Genomic DNA, 24,772 nt, shown 5'->3' on the forward strand with positions numbered 1-24,772 from the left:
GCACCCCAAACTAGCTGTGTGCCCCAAACTTGTTGTACCCTGATCCAGCTGTGCCCTAACCAGGAGGGACCCGCACCCCAAAGCATCCGTGCGCCTGGTCTGGCCGCACCGTGGTGCGATGGATAACGCTGTGCTGCTGGAAGCGGGGCTGGAGCACCAGTCGCCGCTCAACGCTTCCCTGAACGAGTCCTTCGTGAACCAGTTCGTGCAGCCCCCGTGGCAGGTGGCCCTGTGGGCTGTCGCCTACGCCCTCATCGTGGTGGTGTCGGTGGTGGGGAATGTGGTAGTGATGTGGATCATCCTGGCTCACAAGAGGATGCGCACCGTCACCAACTACTTCTTGGTGAACCTGGCTTTCGCCGAAGCCTCTATGTCCGCCTTCAACACGGTGGTGAACTTCACCTACGCCATCCACAACGAGTGGTACTACGGGCTGCTCTACTGCAAGTTTCACAACTTCTTCCCCATCGCCGCCGTCTTTGCCAGCATCTACTCCATGATGGCCATCGCCCTGGACAGGTGAGCTCTGAGCGTCAAACCCCAAATCCACCCCGGCACCCAGGTCTGCCTCCACCTGGGTGCTGCGCTCAGCTCCGTCTGATCTCCGGTCATGGGAGAACATGGCAGTTAAAATAAAGCTCATTTTTGTAAAAGAGGGCTAGAAATAATCCACCTCCCTGCAGGTTGCAGGTGGCTTTGGGCATCCTTTGTCAGCTCTGCCAAAGGAGCTCGAGAAAAGGCTTTGTAACCCCCGTGCATGTCGGTAGCGTGTCTTGGGTGTGTATTTGTAGCATCGCTGTCCTCTCCCTTCCCAGCGCCTCTGCAGAGCCGTCCATTCCTTCCCCAACCTCCTCATTTAAAAGCAAACTCGATATTTAGCACAAAATGGCATCACCTCATGACATAAAATACACGCCTGTGTCGGACGTGCCTCTGCTGCGGTGCAGGACCTGGTTTGTGTTGCTTGATCTGGGTTGGGAACCGTCTAAGGAGCCTCAGAGAGAAGGTCGAGCTCAGGAAAGGCATCTTGACTTGGTGGGTGTGTGTTGTCGCGTTGCGTGCCGGTGTGTCCCCCCCAAGCAAACCCACCTTGATTTTATTAGTGGGGGTCAAGTGGAAGAGGTAGGTGCCAGGGATTTATCCCATTTGGCTGCAGCCACCACACCTTAGTTGTTTTTTTTTCACTGCCTGGTTCCTGCCGGCGCTGCCCGATGGCTGGGGACTGCCGGCAGAGTGAGATCCCGCTTGCGTTCTGCCGCGATCAAAAGTTCAGCAAGCGCTCAGCGGGGTCCGATGGCACGGGGGACGCTGCCTTTTTCACCGCAGAGGGATGCGCCGGGGTCGAGGGACACAAAATAGCCGTGCACCAAGCACCTCCAGTGTGCAGCTCCCCTCTCTTCTCTCCCCCTCCAAGAAATCTTTTATTTGATGGCATTTTCACACCAGCGCTAGAGATAAATCAAGGCTCTCAAACAGCTTTGCAATTCTCTCTTGAGTACCAGTGTTTCAAGCGCAACAGATTTTTCCAACACAACATATTTCCTGAAGACAGCTCGGCTCTGCAACACCTCTTTTTGGACCTTCTTCCTAGGGAGTAAAAGACATTTTGGCTGGGGATACATGCGAAGGGGCGGGGGGGGAGATTTGCATTGCCGTATGCCAGCACATTTTGAGCTGATGTCTAAGTGCTGCACAAACTGGCACGGATATTTCCCTATGAGAAATTATAGTGCTGCCACAACTCACGCACTGACAGCTTGGGAAATGGAGCCTGAGATGGATGATGCTCTCTACTTCTTAAAAGCAGGCTCAGGTTTTGTTTCGCTCTGGAGTGGTTACTCTTCCCAAAATAAATCAGACATAGCCAAGCTCTCATACTGGAGATGTGGGGAGAATTAAGGCAATAATAAATAAAAAGAGGAATACTACTAGCATGGCTCTGTCCCTGTCCGATGGTGTTGCTGGCTCTGTTTCAGGAGCATCTGCATTTTGAGGATATTGGGGATCAGCTGGCAAGGCCTTTTCAGGTTAAGATGAATTAGAGAGATGATTTTTTTTTTTTTTTATAATTTGGTTTTTAGCCTTCGGTCCACACCCCGGAATAACCAGAAAAGCAAATCTGCCAGGGGAAGCTGGAAAAGCATGTGTAAAGTGGGGAGCAAAGGCAGGTCTGGGAGCCTGGGGCTGAATTTTGGGGGGGAATTGGTATTTCCAGCTTTCTTCTTACATCTGCAAACCCTTAACGGAGGCTTGGTTTTCCCATGGCTGGGCTGCAAACCCCATGCTTGCAGGCTTGGCTCGCCCACCAAGAAGGAGCCAAAAGAAGCTGCAGCCTCAGTGTGCAAACACCTCCTGCACAGAGCTACCTGCTGCATTTCTTGGCCCCAAATTTCCAGCGAGGTGGGAAATTTGGAAGGTGAAGGCAGCAAAGCCCATTCTCTGCCCCTCCAGGCAAGCAGCACACATCTCCAAGTGCTGGAAAATTGCTTGTTTTCCTGTGTCTGAGACCTGACAATAGTAACTTAAATGCATTAAAGGCAGGCACTTGTTCCAGGAACCCAAAAGGGAAGTATTTGTCCTAGCAAGCAGCAAAAAGCCGTGTGGGAACAAGGAAAGCAAGTACCCGAATTTGGAGCAGCAGAGCCAGCTAGGCTCAGCAAAATGGGTTATATTCACAGCCAGGACGCACCTGAAATCAAACATGACTGCAGTTCTGATTTTCATCAAAAACTAGGGGAGCAGAATTGAATGTGCCTCGTGTTCCCAAAGTGTATTAAGCTATCTGTCAGAGCCGTTAGATACGGAGTCTGAAGGCTCGGAGGAGCGTCAGTCTGCAGATTGCTCCCCTAAATCATCTCCGCTTGTGCTTTCTGCACGCAATTTCCAGAACATCCTCGCCGGGGGATACAGAACTGCCTTGGAAAGACACGGCACAGCTGTACCAGAGTCACTGAGAGAACAAGTGGGGAAGTGGGTTTGATTCTCCCAATGGCTTTTTTTTTGCAGAACCTGCCATGGGTTTGTGCAAGAAAAAAAAAAAAGCTTTCGCTTGAAGCTAGACCATCTGCTCTTTCACCAGGACCTATTTCAGCCTGGGCACAACCACTCTGAAAAAATAAAAAGAAGGTAATCCTACAGCGAGTGTTATTCTGAACCCTGCAACAATAGCAGGAAATTCAGGAGTTGAGGCTGGCAAGCTGGTAAAGTCTGCTCAGGAAAAGCCATAATGCTGCTTCTCAGCACCCTGCAGAAGTGGGGGCCAAACAGCTCACTTTGGCACTACAAAATTTGCCATGTCCTTTGTTTTTGGGCATATCAGTGTCAGAGCGCATCACATATCCCTTTCCGGCTTCAAATTCTTGCAAATTTATTCACTTGAAAGAGAGAGACAGAAAATCCTGGGGTTTTTCCAATCTTCCAGGAAAAGTGAGAGCCCAGCAGTGCCCACGGTGAGTCCGAGCTAATTTGCAGCCACGCTTAGAGAAAAAAAAACCAAAAAAACCCAGAACCAGCTCTGGACATCCCTAAGTTGCAATGTCTATGGCACATGGGATGGAGCATCGTTAGATAAACTGTTGATATTTTCTCTTTCCCTGGGACCTGGATTCATTTCTGAGCACCACCACTCACCCGCACCGCTAGCAAACTTCGGACAGAGGAATGAGTTTCCATGATGACAGACAACTGGGAACGCAGCTGAAGGTGAAGATACCGGATTACTTGCAGAATCAGAAAAAAAATCATCTCTGATCTCAAAACTTTAAGTGAGCTACGCCAAAAACACTGCAGACTGAACAAATACTGATGAGAAGGGCGAGAGCCCTGCCATGAACTCAGGGTGAAGACAGACTGTGCAGCACTTGGGCTATTTAATACAAAGCAATTTCCCTTTTTCTGCAGAGTCCTCTGCTCTAAAGCAGCTATAAAAGTGACACACGGTGGGACTAACCTCCTGCAACTCCTAGACCAGCTTGCTGCTTTTGCTCATTAAAAGAGCCCCTTCTCCGACCTCCACCAGCACCAACGCTGCCAGACCAGCATGCAAGGCTGGGCAATCAAACTGAGATCTTATTTATATCCCCTTTTTTATTTCCAAATGGGTTATCAAATTATATTAGGTGTCTTAAGATCCATCAGTTTGCTAGCAGGAGCTGCAGAAGAAACATCAAATCTGCGAACCTTCATTCACCACCGCGGCTCCTGAAATTGCTAGTCTGCAGCCAAGACCTGTTAATACCTCCCCAACCCCATATTATTTGCAGCAGAAAAACCGGCTTGGAAAATTATTTACTGCTTGCAAGCTTGAGCTCCCAGGTTGGATGAACCAGCTGAATATCAGGAATATATTTGTCAGCTCAGTGACCCCATGCCTTCCCCGAGAGGTGATTACTGCAGAAAGAAACCCTCCAGAGAGGACAAATTACATCAGTGCACAGACAGATTAATTAGTCATTTACACCCTAATATAGCACCAGGGTTTTTTTTTAATCTTGACTTAATGGACTTCGGGGATTTGCAGAGCAGAACTTTGATCTACGCCCGGCACTGTGTAATCTTGCTCTGCTGGGATGTAATTTGGAAGATGGAAGAGCAAGAGGGAAGCGAAAGGAGCCCAGGTTTAGGGCCAGCAGCCCCTGCACCGGCTGCCCTGCGGCATTGCCTACGCACCAGCTGACAATAACCGCAGCAGCTTTTTGCATTCCCGAAAAATCAAGCATCACTGAAAGTAGCAAAAACCCTACGAAGCTTCTGGAGACCCAGCACGGAGCTGGCTCGAAGCATTGATCCCAGCTGGGGTTAGAAAGCAGGGGGACGGGGATGGACAAGGGAACGCCTTAGTAAGGGGTCACTCATCAAGGCTGGTTTATGCCCCTGCTCCCAGCAGTAGTCTCTGATCTGATGGGTATTAACTGGAATTAATCCCTCCCAACACCCACGAGATATTAATTCAGCCTGTGAGAAAATAAATTACATCCCTTTTCCCCCCTTTCCTTTGGAAAGAAGAGGGGGCTTGAAATTCCTATGGCAATAACTACAGAACTAAGATGAATTAGCAACAGTTTGGTGGCTGGGAGATGCAGGAGACTCAGGTTTTAGACATGCTTTTGGGGTGATCATGGTGCTCATCTACAAGCTGAGCGCTGCCACAAGCCACCGTAGGAGTTTGGGGGCCCCTGGTGAGATATTTGGTTTATCCGATAGCTTTCTTAATTTATTCCTTAATTTATTCTTCATTCCTCAATGGCCCAGTGGGAACCACCCATGCACTAAGAGCTCCAGGTCTCATGGCTCACCAGCTCTGCATTTCCTGTGATTTTTGTTCTCCCCCTTCACTCTCCAGCTATAAACCAGTGCCAGGACTAATTGGTTGATAAGGTCATATTGATGCCTCGAATAACGGCATCTGCAGAGTCTCTCAGTACGGCTGGGTTGTGCTTTGGGTCCTCCTCTCCCATTCCATCCCAGCTCCATCAGCAAACGCAGTGAATGCAGGAGGGAGCCCTACGCTTCCTTAACAGCCTGCTGCAACTAACTGGGGTTTGATCCTGTTTCACCTGCATTTGGCTTTTTAAAACCGTGGGGTTTGCAATGCGAGAGGTGCTGCGCAAGAAGGCAGGGGAGTTTGCAAAGCTGCCGGTGTAACTCAGGTCACTGTTTGGTGGTGGGTAACACGTCCTTTTCGATTGTGCTCGAAGGAAATACCAAACTGCTTTCAAAAAGAAAAGATGCTGTGCCATATGAGTGCTCCAGGGAAATGCGGGTGAGAAACCTGCAGCCTCCTGCTTGATGAAGACGCTTTGCCAAGCGTTAAGCATCACTCAGGTCTCGGGGCAGGAACACACTCAGTTTGGACGGTTGCTGTTTTATGTCAAAGCAATAAATAGGAGGAAGCAGCTGCTTGCGGCGCCTTCGTCCCCAGCGTCGTGTTTCAAGCATGCAGGGCTCAGCTAGCCTCCTCAGCCGTCATCCAGATACGAGGTATTTGGGGCCAGTGCGACAAGGCTAAGCTTCGCTATGCAAACCTGCTCAAGGGCTGGTATTTTTGCATCCACGCTGTTGTGACACAATCCTCACAGAAAGCAAAAAGGCAGGTTTTTCTCTATGGAGAAGCTTTTCGTTTCTTGGGTAGGAAGGACCCGGAGCCGTGCTGGAGATATTTGACCCACCTCAATCCTCGCAGAAAGCAAAAAGGCAGGTTTTTCTATGCAGAGAAGCTTTTCATTTCTTGGGTAGGAAGGACCTGGAGCCGTGCTGGAGGTATTTGACCCACCTCAATCCGGGGTATCTGCTCTGATTTGGTTGCAAACTCCCCCGGGACTGACTCTGCACTAAAACCCTCTTTGCTCAGGATGGGAAATCATTGTGCGATTAAAACACACAGCACAAACGTTGCACCCTCTTGGTTACTCACCTCTTATCTGTCCTATCCTTATTACTTAATGAAGCAGATAAGGAAACTCTGGAACGAAAGACGCTTCATAAATTTTTGCTATGATATTAATCTCCTCTCCATGAGGGTGGAAACAATTGTATAATGTTAGCTATCCAGGCAGACTCCAGATTTCCAGATGCAATTAATAGATGGCTACACTGCCTCGAATGCAGTATCTATTTAATAACCAATACACTCGGAGCTACCCTGGTACAACGTTGTACTCAAATGCTATTGTATCGTCATGGTAACACCCCCCCAAACCACAATAAAATATTTAAACAACAGCAAACAGCATTACCAACGTCATCGAATAGCATCTGGTGTAAAGTTGTGTGCTTTAGTGCCAAGCCTATTAAATATGGTGGATTTAAAACATTAAACATGGTGGGAAAGGTGCAAGGAAAATGCAGCTGCATGGGCATCGGGTCTTTCCTGCAAGGAGTTGGGCAACCCCGAGCTTGCAAAACTTAATGATGGTTTCCACTTCAACACGGTGCTGCCATCTGAAAGGAGAGCAACTGCAGGTCATTTTATTTTGAGGAACAGGTATCACTAAATCTTCCCAACCCAACATCTTCTGCAAGCAAATGGCCCCGTTCCCAGTGCTACCCCCATGCACCGCCTGCATGGGGAACAAAACCTTTCCCTAACGCAGGAAATCTGCCCTTAAATCCTCAACCAAAGCCAGACCCTATGAAAAATTAGGACTTGAAGACCCCACAGTGGTTTGTCACCCGTCGCAGCGGCGAGGGCAGGATGATTATGTAGGGACGTGCTCCTCTTCCTCACCTCCCGCAAAGGACCATCCCTAGCAAACTGCAACACCCAATTTTTTTATGGATGGGAAAACTGCCCTCTTGAACAGCAGAGAAAAAAAATAAATCTCTCTAATAGGATACAGCATCTTAGGGAGATGGGCAGAGTGGGGCCACAGAGGCACTTTGCGAGGAGAAATATGAGCTAATAAACTCATTAGCCTTGCTTTCGAGAGCCCGCTTCTCGGTGGCGCGGCCGGGACCTGCGTGGCCGAGCCAAGGAGGGCAGCGGCTTCCTGGCACTTAAGCTCTGATTTATGCCTTTTGTGCCCAGTGCTGCAAAACCATGCACAGAGCCAAACGCCAGCCAGCACCTTGCAGACACCCCAGGACATTGCAGCTGCACCCTGTGCCTGCGCTCTGCATTTCCATTGGGATGCAAACTTGTTCATATTAATAAAAAAATAAATAGATCAGCAAGCTTTTTTTGCTGAAAGGCAAAGTCGCGATTGACATGTCATTTTTCTTCCCTGCTAAGAAGTGATTGATGGAGGTTTGGCTGCAGCACCTACCACAGCCTTGCCTGGGAGATCAAACCTACGTGGAGGGGAGAAGACAACCTGGAGGTACCCGTGGTACGGCTCCGCAGCACGGGGTTGGTTTTCTGCTTTGCGTTCACTTGCTCAGAAGGCAGGTTTTATTTTAGGTTACCCAAAACCCTGCCGTAGAAATGCACCATGGGGGAGGCTTTGGCTCAAAACCGAGCAGATTTGCAAGAAAGCAAACTGGCTTTTTGGGACCCATGGTCTGGATGCAAAAAAAGATCTAGTGGTCACCAAAAAAAAAACCCAAAAAACCCCCTAAAATTCAAAGACAAAGAATACACAGAAACCTATTGGGTAGAGAAACATGGAAAGTCCAACCGGTCTGAAAGGAGATGAGAGTTATTTGAGCACAACGAACCCAGCGCTGGAAGAAGGCAAAAGAATCATAAATGGTTTGGGTTGAAAGGGACCTTAAAGATCATCTAGTTCCGACCCCCCCGCCATGCTCAGGGACACCTTCCACTCAACCAGGTTGCTCAAAGCCCCGTCCAGCCTGGCCTTGAACACTTCCAGGGATGGGGCATCCACAGCTTCCCTGGGCAACCTGTGCCAGTGCCTCCCCAACCTCACCGTAAAGAATTTCTTCCTTTTATCTAACCTAAAGCTACCCTCTTTCAGTTTAAAGCCATTACCCCTTGTCCTATCTGGTTTGCTCCCTGTACCGATGCTTTTCCACCCCAATACAAGCAAGACGGCAGCTGTCACCTGAGCTAAGGCGGCCATGAAACCATATTCTCTGCTCCCCTCCTCTCTCCGGTTTGATTTTGCATCAAATGTTCTTGTCAAGGAGAGAGGAAAAAAAAAAAGAAAGAAAAAAAAAAAAAGAAGCAGTTATTAAAATGTTAGGACAATTTTCTGCTTAGTGATACAATTATATAATTATACAATATTTTAATATGAAATAATGGTCTAATTATTTTCAGGATGTTTGTACATTTCCATCTATCTCCCGCATTTTTATGGTCTGTAATACCAGCTCCTCCAAGCAGCCCAGACCCTTTTTATTACATCTTTTTCTTCCCCATCAGAGCCCCTGTCTGGGAGAACTGTTATTATTCTCATTTTTAATCCTGATGGGTGGCTGAACCCAGAGCGTCCCCAAGGGAGTATTTCAGAGGTCGCTCAGGACTGATGGTTCGGGAATTGCTGGCAAAAAATAGGATTTGGGGCCAGTTTTCCCCAAAGCGTGGCTAGCTTGCTCCCTCCTGCTTCCCTGGGCCGTCCTTGCAACGCCAGCGTGGTTGGATGAATTTTGCTACCTCCTTTCCACCACGAGACAGCATTGCAGACAAGGCGATGGGTTGGAAAGATCTCTAGGCAATGAGGTTGGGGTTTAGTTAATCGTTACAGCGATTATTTGGCTGTTTTATCAACCGCAAGGGCTTCTGCAGCTGTAAAGTGCTTTAAACCGACGACAAAAGTCCTCTGAAATGCACTGGCAAAAACAAGGTTGGAGACTTAACAGCATTTCTGGCTGGTTGCAATCAAGTGCTGGCTTTGCTTTCTGGAGTTCTCAGCCTCAGATGTTTCTCCAAGCAAGTATTTCAATAGAAATGGCCCAACTTTTGTGGAAATCCCTTGTTTTCCATTGTTTGCATGCTTGAGTTTGAACCGTTGGGTCAAGCGTCAGCAGCAAACTTGGGCATGTGGAGTTCTTGCTGCTTGGGAGCATAAACTGAGGGTAACCTGCTCTGAACTCTGTGATTGACCCCTGGGTTTGCTGCGCTGGATGAGCCCACCCAAACCTCATCCAGCTCAGCAAACCCACTAACGAGGGGCTCAGCCAACACCAGCCATTTGAAGGATGAGGAAGAGGAAGGAGATGAGCCCTTGAAGGGTCCCGCGAAGCCGATCGCAAGTAAGAAATGAGAAACATGGATGCAGAAACCAGGAGACCTTGATGACCAGCCGCTGTGCCAGAGCAGCACTAAGACCCATTGCCTTGGCTCTCTCTAATCAGCTTCAATTTCAAGTACCAACCAGATTTTCAAGGGATAATTATCAGGTGGATTAGGTGGATTTTCAGCTGCACAAAGCTGATAAGGTCTGGTACCCTGGGGCAGAGGAAGAGCTGACGGTGGTACCTCCTGCGTATTTATATATTAATCCCTATGTCTTTGCCCCTGCATGTGGCCACCCAAAAATGCAACATGGGAAGTATTTGCCATCTAGGAAAAAAACAACAGAAAAAACTGTCCATCCTCTGAAAGAAGGGATGAAGGGAGAAATAGAGGAGGCTGCAAACACCTCGGATGATAACACATGCAGAGCGATGCAATGTTTCTCCTCTTCCTCAAGCTTGACATGGAGCAGGGGGGAAATAAAACAAAAAATTTGCTACGATCTCACTTAATCCTTACAGCGCTGCTGGCTGCTGCCAGCTTTGCAAAACCAGATTTGCAGAGGGATAAATTCAATCTGTCTCGTTGCCACTGGAGCTTTTCTTAAGTATGACAATTGATGTTTGAGGGAAAGAGCCCAGGAGCCAGGCAGATATAGGTAGCATCTCAGATCACCCATCCCACGCCGGACCGGCACTCTTATTTTTGGTTCTCCTCCTGTAACACTTGGCACTGTGATCTACCGTAGAAATATGATTTTGCGTGGGTGCAAAACTACCAGGCGCTGCCAAAGCGGCTGCTGCCAGACGGCAGCATCACGGCTGGCTTTGTACAAATTGGTCTTTGCGGAAGCAGCCGATTGCTGCTTGCGTTAGCAAAGCTGTTTTTCAGCTAAAAGTCAATGAGTGTCTCAAATGGGATTCAAATCTCAAGGGTAAGATGCTGCAAGAGAACTAGAGCATTGGCTGGGGAATCCTCCATAAAGGGATTATTTGATGCTGTTTGCAGTGTGTGGAGTGAGGGGCTGCCAGGATGCATTAAGGGGGTGTCAAAAGTACGACCCCCATGCAAGAGAGACCTAAAACAGCCCCAAAAGCCGCAACATCGGGGCTTTCCAGCCTTGATTTCTCCTTTTCCCACCTTGCAGGTACATGGCTATCATCCACCCGCTGCAGCCCCGACTCTCAGCCACCGCCACCAAGGTGGTCATCAGCGTCATCTGGCTCCTGGCTTTCCTGCTGGCTTTCCCCCAGGGTTACTACTCGGTGACGGAGAAGCTGCCAGGCCGGGTGGTGTGTCTGGTGGCATGGCCAGACCACAGCACCACTGTGTATGGAAAAACGTGAGTTGAACATTTCCAGCAGTGGGGACAAGCCACCGTACAGAAAAAACACAAAAATAGTATAAAAAAAGGAAGCGAGGAAGGATGGGAATGGCTCAGAGCTCCTTGGAATGGGGAAATCCTCCCCCTACCCTAGCGAGGGCCAGTGCTATGTAGTTGATGGTAGCAAAATCTCCATCCATATCATGTTGGGGCACATTAAGGTTAATTAAGCTGCTCGTAGTCCAAACATTGCTCCATGCTGTGCCATGCTCCCTGCCCTTCTTGGATGCTCATCCTTGAGGAAAACTCATGTAGAACTGCTAAGATGCAATATTTTGGCTGTGGGGATGGGGTCTGCATTGCCCCCAGGGGTTTATTCATACATGCAGGTATGGCTCTGGTTTTTGCAGCACCTTTCCCACAACGCGTATCTCTAAAGGCTTCCTGGAGCAAGAGTTATTCCTGCAAGAGGTAAACAGGGTTTTACCGGTGGCGGGTATCTTGGCCAGGCAATAACAGAAAAAAAAATGGTCTGGGATTTACTGAGTCCAAATGCCCCAAAATTCACTCAACAGCTTAAAAAACAAGCTACAAAAAGGGACTCTGTGGCATCAGCTCAGGCTGGGAAGCAAACGCTGGGCTAGGAAGGCTCCGCAGGAATCTGCTTCCTTCCCGTTAAGGTGCCGGCTAATTAAATCTGGCATTTCCAAAGGGTCCGGGAAACCCTGCTGGTCTGCCAGTGCAGCGGTCCTCTGTGGTTTGCTCTTTGAAGTCCGCGAGTCATGCGGTGAGTTACACATCATGCGTTAAGGAAAAAAGCAGGGGGGGTGGGAAAAGGCATTCCTGATCTCCAGTCCCATGGAGCAATGAATTAGGGCTGTGAAGTTGTGCTGGAGCCAAAGCAGGGGACACACAGGCACGGAGAGGTGTTTAATGCCAACCCAAGGCTGGTGAAGGTCTCTCTGCAAGACAAATGAGATGAGTTTGCCAGTCAGCAGCGAGTGGCGGGTTGCAGAGAGCTGGACAGTGTCATTTATTATACTTATTATACTTATTTATTTATTATATCATTTATCTTATTTATTTGCATTGCAAGGCAGGTATGGCAAGAACTAAGCTGGGGCTGGCCCAGTTGATCTCCAAAGGTGTTTTCCAACTTTAATTATTCCGGGCCACCACGATAAATACAGCCAGCGCAAAGAAATGCTGCTGGCTTAGACAGCCCACATGGCCGGGATAGGGCTGAGCCCCCCTGGGACCGAAGCAGCAACCGGTTCGAGCTCAGGGCCTGGCTTTGACAGATCATTTGCTGTTCAGCTGTACGCTGGGGCCGTCGCTTTTTCAAATAGCTAATTCAAGAGAAAAATGCCACCATTAACCTATGAATGATTTGCCGCTGGAAGCTGGGCGCCGCTTCAAAGCCTGAGCATCCCATGCTCTTCAGCGAGCCAGGGGCTCTGCAGACAGATGAAGGCAGCCAGGAAAGCTGGGAAAGCAGATACTAAGCAGAAGCTTTTAAATAACCAAACCCTAAATATTTGGTGGGGATTGAAAATAACTTGCACATCAGCAGCATCTTTCCAAATCGCGTGACCTCACTCGCACAGCGCAGAGCCCGGCAGAGCTCGAGATGTTATTTTACTGCTCCAAAATAACTTTGCAGGGACAGGTGGTTGGGTCACTGTCAAACATCCTCCCCTGCTCGCGTGGCCTTGGTGCAGTTATTTAAGGAAGGCGCCGGCAGCAGCTGGCTTGTTTGCAATGCCATGATGAAAAATAATATTATTTTTTTAGTTCATAGTGAAAATAAGGAACTTTTCCCAAGAGCGGAGGGTCCTTTCTCTTGGCAAATGGAGCCCAGAAAGCACAACCCTGGCATGCAGAGGTATCAGAGACCAGGATGTGCACATGAGGTTTTTTTTCGCTGTGAAAATGTGCCCATTCTCAGACCACTTGTATGAGGGGAAGCGGACAAAGACCTCGGCGCAGGCAAGATACGTCTGCAACAAGAGCCGGCAATTCAGCTCGATTCAATACAGCGGCTGCTTGCTGCCGCTAACCACCGATTCCCTCTCCCGCTTTTGGTTTTGAAATAGATGTCTGATCTCTTCCAATTTCATTAGCTGCCATTTCGGTTTGTTAAGGAAAGGGGAAAAGCCGCTTCCACTCGCCGGCTTCTCTGGGAGGTAACAGCCCACGGTGACCATCTGGGCTTTGCAAGGCAAAAGGAGATGGCAGCCCCCTCCTCCAACATCGCTGTCCCATAACTCCTACGGGCTCCTCCATCTTATACAAGACCCTAAACCCCCACACCGAAAACCTTTACATTAGAAAAGCCAGGCTTCTCTAAGTGCTCTGATCCTGCAATTCTTGTAGACAGAATAACATACGGATGGTTTCACATGGAGACCGTTTTTGAGCGCCCAGGGTCCAAAAAAAATGTCCCAGGGCTCTTTGGAAATCCCTGTCCCTACCATGCCCAGGAGGCTCTGAAAATAAGGGTCCATCTTGCTTATGTTATCTAACAGCTCCTCTGGGGCATTTCTGCATCGCTCTCAGCTGTTTGCAGCTGGTTTAAAACCCTGCATTACATGGGAACCACAACAAAGTCTTCATTGCGGAGCCACAGAGACGCCTCTTTAATTAGCAAAATAGAAAACAGCCCTACAAAATCCAGCTCAAATGCGATTAGCACTGGGCGAAGAGGAGGCCAAATGAGATTGCAGGTACAAAACAAGGAGGAGATGGCATGGCAGCACAGGTCCGAGGCCAATCCCATTCCCTGCATGCCCAACCAGGCACGAGCCTGACCCATTCGTTACACTTTGGAGATATTATTCAATCAAAGCTCCCGGGAGGACGAGTGAGTGCAAGAGCAGAGCGTGGCTACAGGGCCTGAACCGCCTTGAACAGATGCAGCACCTTGCATTTGAGCTGGGCATGCACCCCGAAAATGCCTACAAAGACCCTAAAGCTGTCGGAAGAAAATTACCTCCAGGCCTGGCGGGATGTGTGGTGCTTTAGAAGCCAGCACTGTGCAAGCCAGACGCGTTTCTGTACCTATTTCTGTTTCTATTGCTCATCTTTCAGCAGGGGAGAGAGGTTTTTGCAAGCTACGATGGTAGGAAGGAACCTGCAAGGTCAAACTGTCCGTCTCTATCCTGTTTGTTAAAAACAGCATTATTTTTTCCTTTTTAAACCAACCACTATTTAACACAAATCCTTCACTGAACCCACTGCAATCCCAGTGGGTATTGCAACCTGCCACGACTCCACTGACTTCATGACAAAACAGTCTCAAGCCTATGCTAACAGTTTAATTCAGACCCTCTCATTCAATTTTGCACTTATTTATACCTGTTATAAACAGACACAAAGATCCTGCCCTTTCCATGAGCACAGAGAACTGACCCAGCAGCTGAATTCACAGAAAAGTTTTAATAAACCTCCATGACAAGGGTTTAGGCTGTGTTTTTGGGGACTGGGGTTATGTCTTGTGCCACCTGAGCCCAGCTAAACTGATGGTGGACCAGGATTCAGGCAAGCTGCATCCAAGACCCGGTGTTTGTGCCGCAGGGAAAGCCTTTATTTCTTCAGCGTAATACACCCATCCTTTATATGTCAAAAAAAACCACATTTGCTCCTGCAGGACTGCCAGATAAAAGGTGCAATAAGAGCAAGCATTCATCTCTAGGATAATTTGGGGTGTAAATAGAGTAGAATTGAGAGTGGAGCCACTTCAGCTAAGACATCCTTATGAAGGTAACACAAGTTCTTCACTGGCCTCTACTTCCCGTCCCAGGAGGGTGCTAGGATGCCAAAGGCTGGCAGCAGAGGCTTGGAAAAGATTGGGGTGAAAGTAGGGAGTCCTTCCCGGCCCGAGCTCTACAGGCAATGCGTCTGCAGGAATTGTGCCAAACTCTTTTTGCCCCTGTGAAGCACTTTGCCTTCAAGCTCAGTTTGCAAGAAAAAGACTGAATAGGTAGAGGACAACCATCATTTTTTCTAGGTATCACTTCTGCATGACCGTCCTGATCTACTTCTTGCCGCTTCTGGTGATAGGATGTGCCTACACTGTGGTCGGCATCACCCTCTGGGCAAGCGAGATACCCGGCGACAACTCCGACCGCTACCACGAGCAGGTCTCGGCTAAGCGGAAGGTAAGGAGCTCCAAGCACGGCTGGAGCCATAATTCACGCTCAATCCCAACTAACCACAGTCACAAATACTTCATTAGTGGTGGAAACAGGTCAGGACTTGTTGCATGGTTATTGCTAATGGAGCAGAGAGTGTCCTCCAGATGTGTGTCCTCCATGAACATGCATGGTTTAACCAAGATGTTGACCACGTGTTCCTGGTTGGAAAGGTCTCCAAGGCGAAAAAAGATGGCCCCTTCTGGAGGGTGACGCCCCACCTGTGGAGTGTCCAACGGATCACTTTGTTTCCCTGCCCTCTCTTCTCCTCACAGGTAGTGAAGATGATGATCATTGTGGTATGCACGTTTGCGCTGTGCTGGCTGCCCTACCACATCTACTTCACCCTGCAGTATTTCAACCACGAGTGGTACCTGCAGAAGTTCATCCAGCAGGTCTACCTGGCTATCATGTGGCTGGCCATGAGCTCCACCATGTACAACCCCATCATCTACTGCTGCCTCAATGACAGGTGGGGTTTGAGTGACTTTCGGCAGCATCTTGGTGCAACAGGGAGGGGAGGAGGGGGAGATACAGAGGGGTCTGATGGAGGAGAATATGGATGGAGAGTTTTTCCAGGATGGTTCTGTCCCATCCTCTGCCAGGGGCTGCTTCCAGCAGATGCAGGGATGATACGATACTTGTCTAAATACATCTTTCCTAAAGCCCCTGTGGGATCTGAGGGCAGGTATCAAAACAGTCCCGACTCCTAATTGGGATTTATCAGTGGTTTTTTCCTCCCCTTAGTGAAAAGTAGCATTTTTTGTTGTTGTTTAGCAGTGCTTAGCTCTGTCCTTCCACTCCTAGCGAGGTCCTTTTGCCATCTCCACATCCCTCACCGCTGCTTTTCTCCATCTCTTCCGTCCCCCCAGGTTTCGTGTCGGGTTCAAACACGCATTTCGGTGGTGCCCGTTCGTCAGCGCTGGTGAGTACGAGGGCCTGGAAATGAAGTCAGCCAGGTACCTGCAGACACAGAGCAGCATGTACAAGGTCAGCCGGATAGAGACCACCGTCTCCTCGGCGGTTGGCGCGGCCGAAGAGGAGCTGGAGGAGAGCAGCAAGGTCAAGCGTCTCTCCGTAGACATGACATCCAACGGCTCCTCCCGCAGCGACTCCAAAACAGTCTCCGAAAGCTTCAGCTTCTACTCCAACACGCTCACCTAAGTGGCTCCCCGGCTCTGTTGGCCACTCACAAGGGTGCTGCCATCCCCCTTCCCTCACTGGGATGCTCCAGCGCTCAATCTACCCAGCATCATCACCCCGGTTTGTGATGTGCTGGCTTTTTTCTGTGCTGTTTTACCGTCTCTTGCTGTGTTGCTCGCTCGCCATCCTTGGGTGAGCCTTAGAGCAAAAGCTTTGGATTAGTTTCATGTGCTCCACCGTGGCTTGTGTCCAAACACAAGGGAGGTTTGGCTGGCCTCCGCCTTGCTCGCTGCCTGTCCAACCCACTACGTACTGGGTGGGTGGACAGGATGCAGAAATGGGACAGAGCTGGGTTTTTCTCCTAAACCATAAGTACAACATTGGCAGGCACTTCCCTGCTCTCTGCAAGGCAGCAGGGATCTCCCAGTGCATCTTATCCCACAGGAAGATGAACCAGTCTTGCACTTGCCTCCTCCCACCTTTAATTTCATTCTCCCTGTCACTCTTGGTTGAATATCCATATTCAATTCAAAGATCCAGAAAAAAAATGCTGTTTTCCACTTCAGGAGCCTGTGTATCCATGGGGCACCACCGGCCACTTGGCACTTCAACTCAGATCCAGGCACTGCTGCACAGTCTCAACTCATCTCTGGCACCCGCATCCCTCCACACGATGGTCTTCTGTTGCCACTCCACAACACAGCTCATCGAAACAGCGCTCTCAAAAAGGATTTCTGAATTGAGCCAGACTTTGGTTGCTGGTAATCAACCGTATGTGCCAAAAGCAATCACTGTGATTTCCTAAAAGGCCCAAGGTGATGTCTCTTGGATAGATTTTGGAAGCCTGTGGAGGTCTGGAGAAGAAGAGACTGACCATACCGAAATGTTTTTCACAACCTGGAAATGTCTAGAGCTGCACAGAGAGGGGCATGGTAGGATTCCATCAGAAAAACAAAGTTTTGCCAGCATACAAGGTTTGAAGGGAGACAAGAATTTTGCAGACATTTTTTCCTCAGAGGAGGGTTGAAATGATTCAATTCCACTTTCTGGATTTTGTTTTAATCTGGGAAACTTTTTTTCTTTTCATCCCCCTGTCTTTTGCATAAAACATTAAGTTTATGACGTGTGCATGGATATATCTAATATTTTAGTCCTGTTGTGATGGATAACCTTCACTGAGGCTGTTCATACCAAGGGCTCCTTCGGTCAGCAAATGTATGAACATATACTCAAAGGGGAAAAAAAAGTGAATAAAATGACAAGTGGGCAAACTTGGCTTGTTGGGAACAAACCCACAAGTTTGGGGGCAGTTGTATCGACTGGTCCTTGCTGCTGGTCCAATCTCTCACTTTCAGTGTAGAAATCAGAATCCTAAAATGGATAGACTGCAAGATAGAAATGCTGGAGAGATGCATGACAGATTCGCACAGGGCAAGAAAATGGCTCATTCATTTTAAAGCAGCCAAACATCAGACCCTGCTGAGCACACAGCAGTTTCTGGAAGTAAAGCAGTGATGACTTTTGGAGCTTTTCAACTATTCAGCCTCCAAACTGGCTGTTGGAAGATCCAGTCATTAATAAATCCCCAGCCACCATGGTTCTTGGAGATAAAAATACACATATTTAAGCAATGACTCCAGCAGCAATTAAATGAATGGGCAAATAGATGGATCCAAGACCAACAAAATGGCTGCAAAACCAGACTGACAAGAATGATCATCTTCATTTTTACCCAAAATCCTGCCAAGTGCCATCAGTGAGGAGCAGCTCTTCCAGCCACTTCCACGCTCTTCCCCGACTCCTGCGACTACGCAACATTACAAACTGCCGCGTCCTTCACGCACATGCTGGAATACGCTAATTTTTTTTCCTGCTTAAACTTCCACTTCTCACTGTTCTTGTCACTTTAAGACTTATTCCTTTGCCGCTGCTTCCCACGACCCTGCAGCGTGGAGAAGGGGAAATGGCGTGAGCCTGCCTGGGGATTTGGTTTTGCAAAAGAACCACCAGCCCCAGGCAGCAGCGATGGAAGGAATGGACGATACTAAGGGTTTTAATGCAAGGGTTGGACTAGGAAACTTTTCCCACCAACTCCACAGGAGCTGTGCTGCCAATACACGAGAAGGTGCTACAAACCAGAGTCAAATTCTGATTCACTCCCAGCTGCCAACCCAAATTCAAAATTAAAATGAAACCAAATATCTCGAAATGGTCTAGAGAGCCGAATAAGGCAAGCAGAGACCTGTTCCATACACCCCCCGCACAAGGGTTTGTGTCAGGTTGTGAGCCTACAGAAGTCAGCATTTAGAAAAAACAAAAAAAGGAAAAAAAAAAGTGTGTGTGTGTGTATATATATATATATATATATAACCACGCTGCCCTTTTGTCCTCCATGTTTTATGCCCCAAGGATGCTGCGATCACGAGATGCGCAGAGAAACGACAACTGTCTTCTCACAAGCAATGCTCAGCTTGAAATGCAGGATAACCCCAAGAGGGTACATGGAGACTTCAATTCAAGCTGACAGTTTACAGCCTGAAATGCTTCTTGTGCATCTTGTGGAAAACTCTCTCTTGAAATAAAGTGGGAAAAATTCCCACCTGTTATAAATAGTGCCAACGACCGCAGCGGAGCCTGCCTGGGACACCCAAGCTGACGGTAACATGTCAAGGGATCATTCAACAGATGGAGACTGATGCAGGAAAATCAAAATGTTCTGTGTAAATGGGTGCAACACCCAAACCCAGGTTTTCCTCACCCCCCTCGAAGTGCCAAGTTATTTTATCAGTGGAGGCAGGAACAGGGATGAGGCTCTTTTCACATTTAGGATCTAGGCCAACCCGCAAGATGGGATGTTTGGGTCAGGTCCGTGCCCATGCACATGACATGCATCAGGCAACATTAGCTGGTTTCACCAACCTTGGGATGCTCTGTGCATGCAAAAGCCACAGAGAAGTCTTTTGAAGACTGAAAAGCCTAAAACAAGATGCTCCTGCCCAGGCCTGGGGATGGGACATCTAACCATATGGTGAGCCCAGCCTCTGCACTATTTCCAGCTCTCCTTTCAAACAGGTCAGCTGTAATACAGAGGCTTTTTCTGGTTTATTAAGCCTGTTTCCCTGGTTTGCTTGCAGATCTCTGATTAGAAATTCAATTGCAAAGCGAGACAGTTTATTTGTCTCTTTCCTGGCTCTCTGAAATGCAAAAATAATAGCATCTGGAGAGAATCACTCAGCAGGTCTGCACACATCCCTTTGCCATCTCCTCCTTGGAGGCACACAGGTAACTCCCACCATCATTAAGGGGAGCTGCCTAAGCCCAATTACAATGCACTCCAAGGCAAAACCATTGCAGAAGGGAGCTCTGAAACCCAAATCCCAGCCTGAAGCCGTCTCCTTACCCCCAGGGGATTGATATAAGCTCAGGTTTGCTTCCTGGCACTCAGAAATTGCTCTTCCCACCTAGCTCCCTGTGGGAGCATGGAGCAGCAAATCCCTGTCTCCATACACACCTTGAGTTCTGCTCAGTTGCTCCCAAATACAACATTTACCCCCTGTTTCATGTGTAATCATTTATCTCCCACTGGCTCAAAACAAAAAACAGCAAAAGCCAAGCAAGAGCCTGCTTGCCAGAAAAATTAGGCAGCTTTGCAAACGTGGAAGTCAAAGCAAAGGAGCCGGTACCGATCCCTGTTGTTTGTAGTGCTTGTAAGGGATTGCCAGTAGACAGGCAAAAGGCTGCCCACCCATCACTTCTCTTTATTATTATTTTTATTTTGCTGTCCCTAGAGGGATGCAGCCACTGCTTGGCTCAGCCAAGCACACCGCATCTGCCAACAGGTAGCGACTTGGGATGGAAGCAGAGTATCCGCTATTTGCTGCGTATTTCTGCAAGGCTGACAGGTTTCTTTTTAGCTTGCTGTGTCCCAGCCAGAGCCTTCCTGTGAGATCACACAACCAAAGTGCCCAGCCCAAGAGCTCCTAGCTTTTGCTTACCATCAAAATAATAATAATAATTTTTAAAAAAAACCCATACCTCTCAGGCTTCAGGAGTCTGTTAATAATCTACTAAACACACTATCCTGCCCCAAAAAACCTGTCTCCAGATGAATAATTAATACAGCACTTATAATACAAAGTTTAACACGCAAATAGCCCCTTTTCCTGTGGCGTACCCACCCAAAATACCATCTCTGCTGGAAGCTAAATCACACTCATCAGTTAAACACGGCAATCGCGGCACCCTGGAGAAGGGACAGTGAGTCTCAAGAGCAGCTGAGGATGAGAGATGACTCTCGGGTGTCTCTGCCCTTAAACTTTCCATCCCAGACAAAAAGGCTCCTAATTCTGTGCAATGCGATACAGTTGGGGCCAGGAGGGGAGCGAGGGGACGAGATGGGCTGCGACGTACGTCTGGGGTTTGGTATTTGATGTGCGGGGCAGCTGATAGGAGCTTTGCGTGAAGTTCTTCCCATAGTAGCATCTCTACAGAGAAGTCGTCCAACCCTCCTCCCCAAAATGGTCTCTCTCTGATCGTTGGGTTTGTCCAAATGGATTTTCATAAATAAATGTTTCTTTTGTGAGATCATGTTGCAAACCATTAATGAGCCCACAATGATGACAGGTGGCAACTGGTGGCTTGGTGGGAGCAGGAGGAGAAGCGGTGAAACATGGCAAAGCCAAAACTAGGTGAAAAGAGGGGTGAAAGGCAGCCGGGGGGTTTGGGGGGGGGGACCTTCGGTGTGAGGGGTGTGCTCTGAAATTTCAAAACTACAGCAAGAAAAAGCATAACCCTCAAAACTCAAGCATCTGCAAAGCTGGGACCGGCCGCATGTCACCGATTCCCAAAGCACGAGAAAGGCTCGAATCGCTCCTCGAACACGGGCAGGACTTACCAGCCACTCGCTTCTCTGTGTGAAGCTGAAGCAGACGCACGACTCGAGGATCATGCATCAGCGCCGGCATTTCCACCTATTCAGCTGGCTGCAACGCAGAGCGATTCCCTTGACGAGGCAGCGAACACACTTGGCTCCGCTCTCTGGTTTGGACTTCCCAAACCCCACTGCTCCACTGGGGCAGGCACCGGGACATCACAGTCCTTGGCTTTCCGAGGCCTCACCATCCTGATAGGAAAGAAAGTGTGAATGTGAGGAGGAACCAGCCATGCCTTCACCTCTCAGAGCAAAGCCCCCAACCCAGCCAGCTCTTGCAATCAGCTCCAGCCGGCTGTAATTTGCAGTTTTTAATTAGAGGAGCGTTGCCGAGGCACAGCTGATTGGCATCACTGCCAAAAGTCCTGTCCCATGTGCCCATTAAGCTCTTGTTATTTATTTTCATGGGTTATTTTATCATGCAAAAGGGAGAGGAGGAATAAACAGTGTCATGGACTGCTGCTGTGCTGTACTTCGTGCAGGCATCTGCTTCCAGCCAAGCTTCCCCGCAGCGGGAACCTGAGAGCAGATCCTACTTTACAGCGGGATTCAGCGTGTCAGATCCAAACGAGGGGTCATTTTACTTATCAGCATCAATGCATGACTTTTCCCAGAAGGGTTCATACCTGTTCCTAAATGCACCTACACACACACTAGATAAAAGCGATGAGAATGTGCTTATTGGTTATAAAAAATACTCATCAACCACAGCAATCCGCTGCAGGAATGGTACGGGGCAATCCAAATTCCTCATGCCTCGGTTCATCCTGGTTTGCACCTTTCCCCCCATCTGCAACCCGATACAAAAACCCCCAAAATCAAGAACTGCCTGGTGGGTTTGGGTCAGGGCTGAGGCTCTGGGGAGAATTTAAGGTGGTTGTTTTACAAAGGAGGGGAGGGACAGACAAAGGGATTATTCCCTGCATTTGCAGCCTGGTGAAGTACTGCAGAGCTCTTCTCTAACTGCCAGCATCCTCCTCCCCTAGCTGAGGCCTTTGCCACTTGTTGCATGCCACAGTACCCTCACACAGCAAGCAAGACACATTTGCAGAGTTGACACTGTGCCTGCAAAACCCACCGGTGTCACTCACAGGGCGAAACCTGGATCTGCATCTGGTCAAGCCAAGACACACCAGGTGAAAGCAGGACCAAGCCCGAGCACCTAAAGGTGACACCCAAAGAGCAGAGCCTTGTTGTCACCTGAGTGGTTGTGGCTTTTTAGAGCTGCTCTCAGCCATCACGGCAAGTTTTGCAGACTTCAGTGAACCCATCAATCTGATTATCTGCTATGGCAAAGACACAAGTTCAAGTTCATTAACATTTATGGATTCCACAGTGTTTTGCATAAATGTTTGCTTAATACACAAGTCAAAAATATCCCCAGAAAATGAAAATTAAAGATAGTTAATTGCTTGCCGCTATGCACCAGTGTGTAAACTGGGTTTCCATAGCACCAAAGGGTCTGTTAGATCATTCTGACAAATTTAGAGCTTAAAGAGAAACAACTTGAGTTTAAAGCGTACGGAGGAAAGTAGATCCTTCATTTGACTTCAATTTCTGTGCAGATTGCAGCAGATTTTGGTTTCCTCACCGCAAACAGGGCTACTTGGTAGAGAATTACAGGCCACAGAGAAGCGATATCTGGTTGTTCAGACAAGCCATTACTTTTTATTACTGAACTAAATGAATTAAGTAGTAGCTAATGAAAGATTTGAGAACCCACAGCAGCAATTCAAAAATCAACCCAATCCTGTTGCATGCGTGAAATGAGGATTAACTGCAGTTTTCATATTCTTGGTGCCAAATAACCACGTCAGAAGGACCCTTGTTCACATCAGTGAGATGCAAATACCTGAGAAGCTCCTAAGGAAAGGAAGGGAATGGGTGAGAGTGATGATTGCTTAACTAGGATGCTCAAGTGTGGCAACGACTGTAATGGACTTGATTAAAAGTCAAATATTATTAATTTGAGCAATTTGATGGGCAGGGAAGTGTGTCGCAGAAGGGTCTAGGAAATCCTTGTGTGACCCGTGCTCTCACTACACCAGATCAGGGCTTCATCCTGGAAGATATCCCCAGACAAAGATCGCAACCAGGATGAGCTTCCCATGGGCCGTGCCACAACTAACGGACCCAGTCCTGTGCCACACCAATCCTGCTTTTCCCCTTCCCTTCTCCTATAAGGAAGTTATAAGTCAGGCAATGATAAGCCTCACAACAAAAAACATCCTCGTTATAGAAGACCAAGGTGTCAAGAAGAAATACAAGCCCTTCCTGAAGCTGCAGTCATTCTACATAGTAGCATTTCTGGCTCAGAAGAGCATTACCATGCAAAGCACCTCCAAAAACATTATTCCTGTTATTGTAAAGCAGATTGTGCCGTCCAGGTTGATTAAAAAGGTTTCAGGGAGGTAATGAGAGCAATTTTCAATGGAGGCGAAAGGAGAAAGAGGGAAAAGTAGGGTTGTTCTGAACCACTCTGCTTTCTGCAGAGGCATGCAGCCATATCACAACAGCAGATAATATCTGTATTGAGGGATGCGTAGCTGATTATTACAAGCTGTTCACCATCCAAAAGCTTCTCTGATGCATGGCACAATCAAACGGCTGCAAATTTGCATTTAAATTGAGAAATTTAGGAATCCATACCCCAAAGAGGAGCAGGCCTCCTTGGGTGACACTTCTGGTATCTCACAGCTTTGACAGAGGAAGACAAAAGTCATGCGTGACTTCAAACCACGTCCCGAAGCCTGTCCTGCCGCCCTTCGCCAAGACGTGCGTCTCTCAAAGATGCGATTGATGTCCACATCCAAACCGCGCCGCAACAATAACCCTCCAGAGAGCAGAGTTCCTATTAGATGGGTTTGTGTTAAGATTTTTGTCTTGCAGCACTAACGTTGTCAGCATTACCACCTCTTCCTCCCCAAAACTCCCCTCGTGTTCGACACCCGGACAACAGTGGCAGACACTACCCACACATTTGATCAGCAGCACAAAAAAAAAAAAGGCCACCAAAACTGACAACAGAAACACACATTGGGCACATCTCCAGGGACTTCTGAGTCACTTGGTATGCCCAAGGGATAGAGCTCGGAGGGGATGGAGACAACATCCTCCAGAGCAGCTCCAGTCGGAGATGTTCTCTCAAGATCTGTCAACAAATCCTCCCCGAGGACTTCACCCATGCTCTGAGCAAGCAGAGAAGCATGGCGAAACAAGCTGTCCTGCTCTGCAAACTGTCTTCCTTTTCTTCCCACACAAGGCACCCGCAGCACCCTCAAAGGCATTAGCTCCTCTGAAAACACCAGTCCGGCTGGCAGCCTGTGCAAGGACTCAGAGTCCCACCGATTTCTCCTGGGACGTGGGGAATTGCTGAGTTTGCCCCCTTGGATTCAGGTCCCCCGTGCACACCCGTTCCCCTCTCCTCTCCCCCATGCAGACAGAGCCGCAGGAACTCGGCTCTGCTGTAAGCCCCTCATTCACAAGCACCAACCTAGTTTAAAATGATCGTTTCAAACTGCTAAGAGTCCTAAATTACAAAATCA

General features: G+C 48.4%; 2 protein-coding genes across 3 annotated transcripts in view; one reads left to right on the forward strand and one right to left on the reverse strand.

Annotated features, from left to right (window-relative positions):
- Window positions 1-24,772, reverse strand: part of LOC140643957 (tetraspanin-15-like) — a 98,258-nt gene that overhangs the window by 69,166 nt on the left and 4,320 nt on the right. For both annotated transcript variants that reach the window (XM_072846347.1, XM_072846348.1), the window contains exon 2: window positions 21,192-21,419. In XM_072846347.1, the coding sequence (XP_072702448.1) occupies window positions 21,192-21,245 (54 nt within the window). In that variant the 5' untranslated portion in view covers window positions 21,246-21,419. The remainder of the gene's footprint in view (window positions 1-21,191; window positions 21,420-24,772) is intronic.
- TACR1 (tachykinin receptor 1) lies at window positions 119-16,318 on the forward strand. Its single transcript, XM_072846346.1, has 5 exons — window positions 119-519; window positions 10,785-10,979; window positions 14,971-15,121; window positions 15,430-15,626; window positions 16,027-16,318. The coding sequence occupies exons 1-5, from the start codon at window positions 119-121 to the stop codon at window positions 16,316-16,318; spliced, it is 1,236 nt and encodes a 411-aa protein (XP_072702447.1).

The sequence above is a fragment of the Ciconia boyciana genome, chromosome 25 (genome assembly GCF_034638445.1).
Source record: "Ciconia boyciana chromosome 25, ASM3463844v1, whole genome shotgun sequence".
In the NCBI taxonomy this organism is placed as follows: Eukaryota; Metazoa; Chordata; class Aves; order Ciconiiformes; family Ciconiidae; genus Ciconia; species Ciconia boyciana.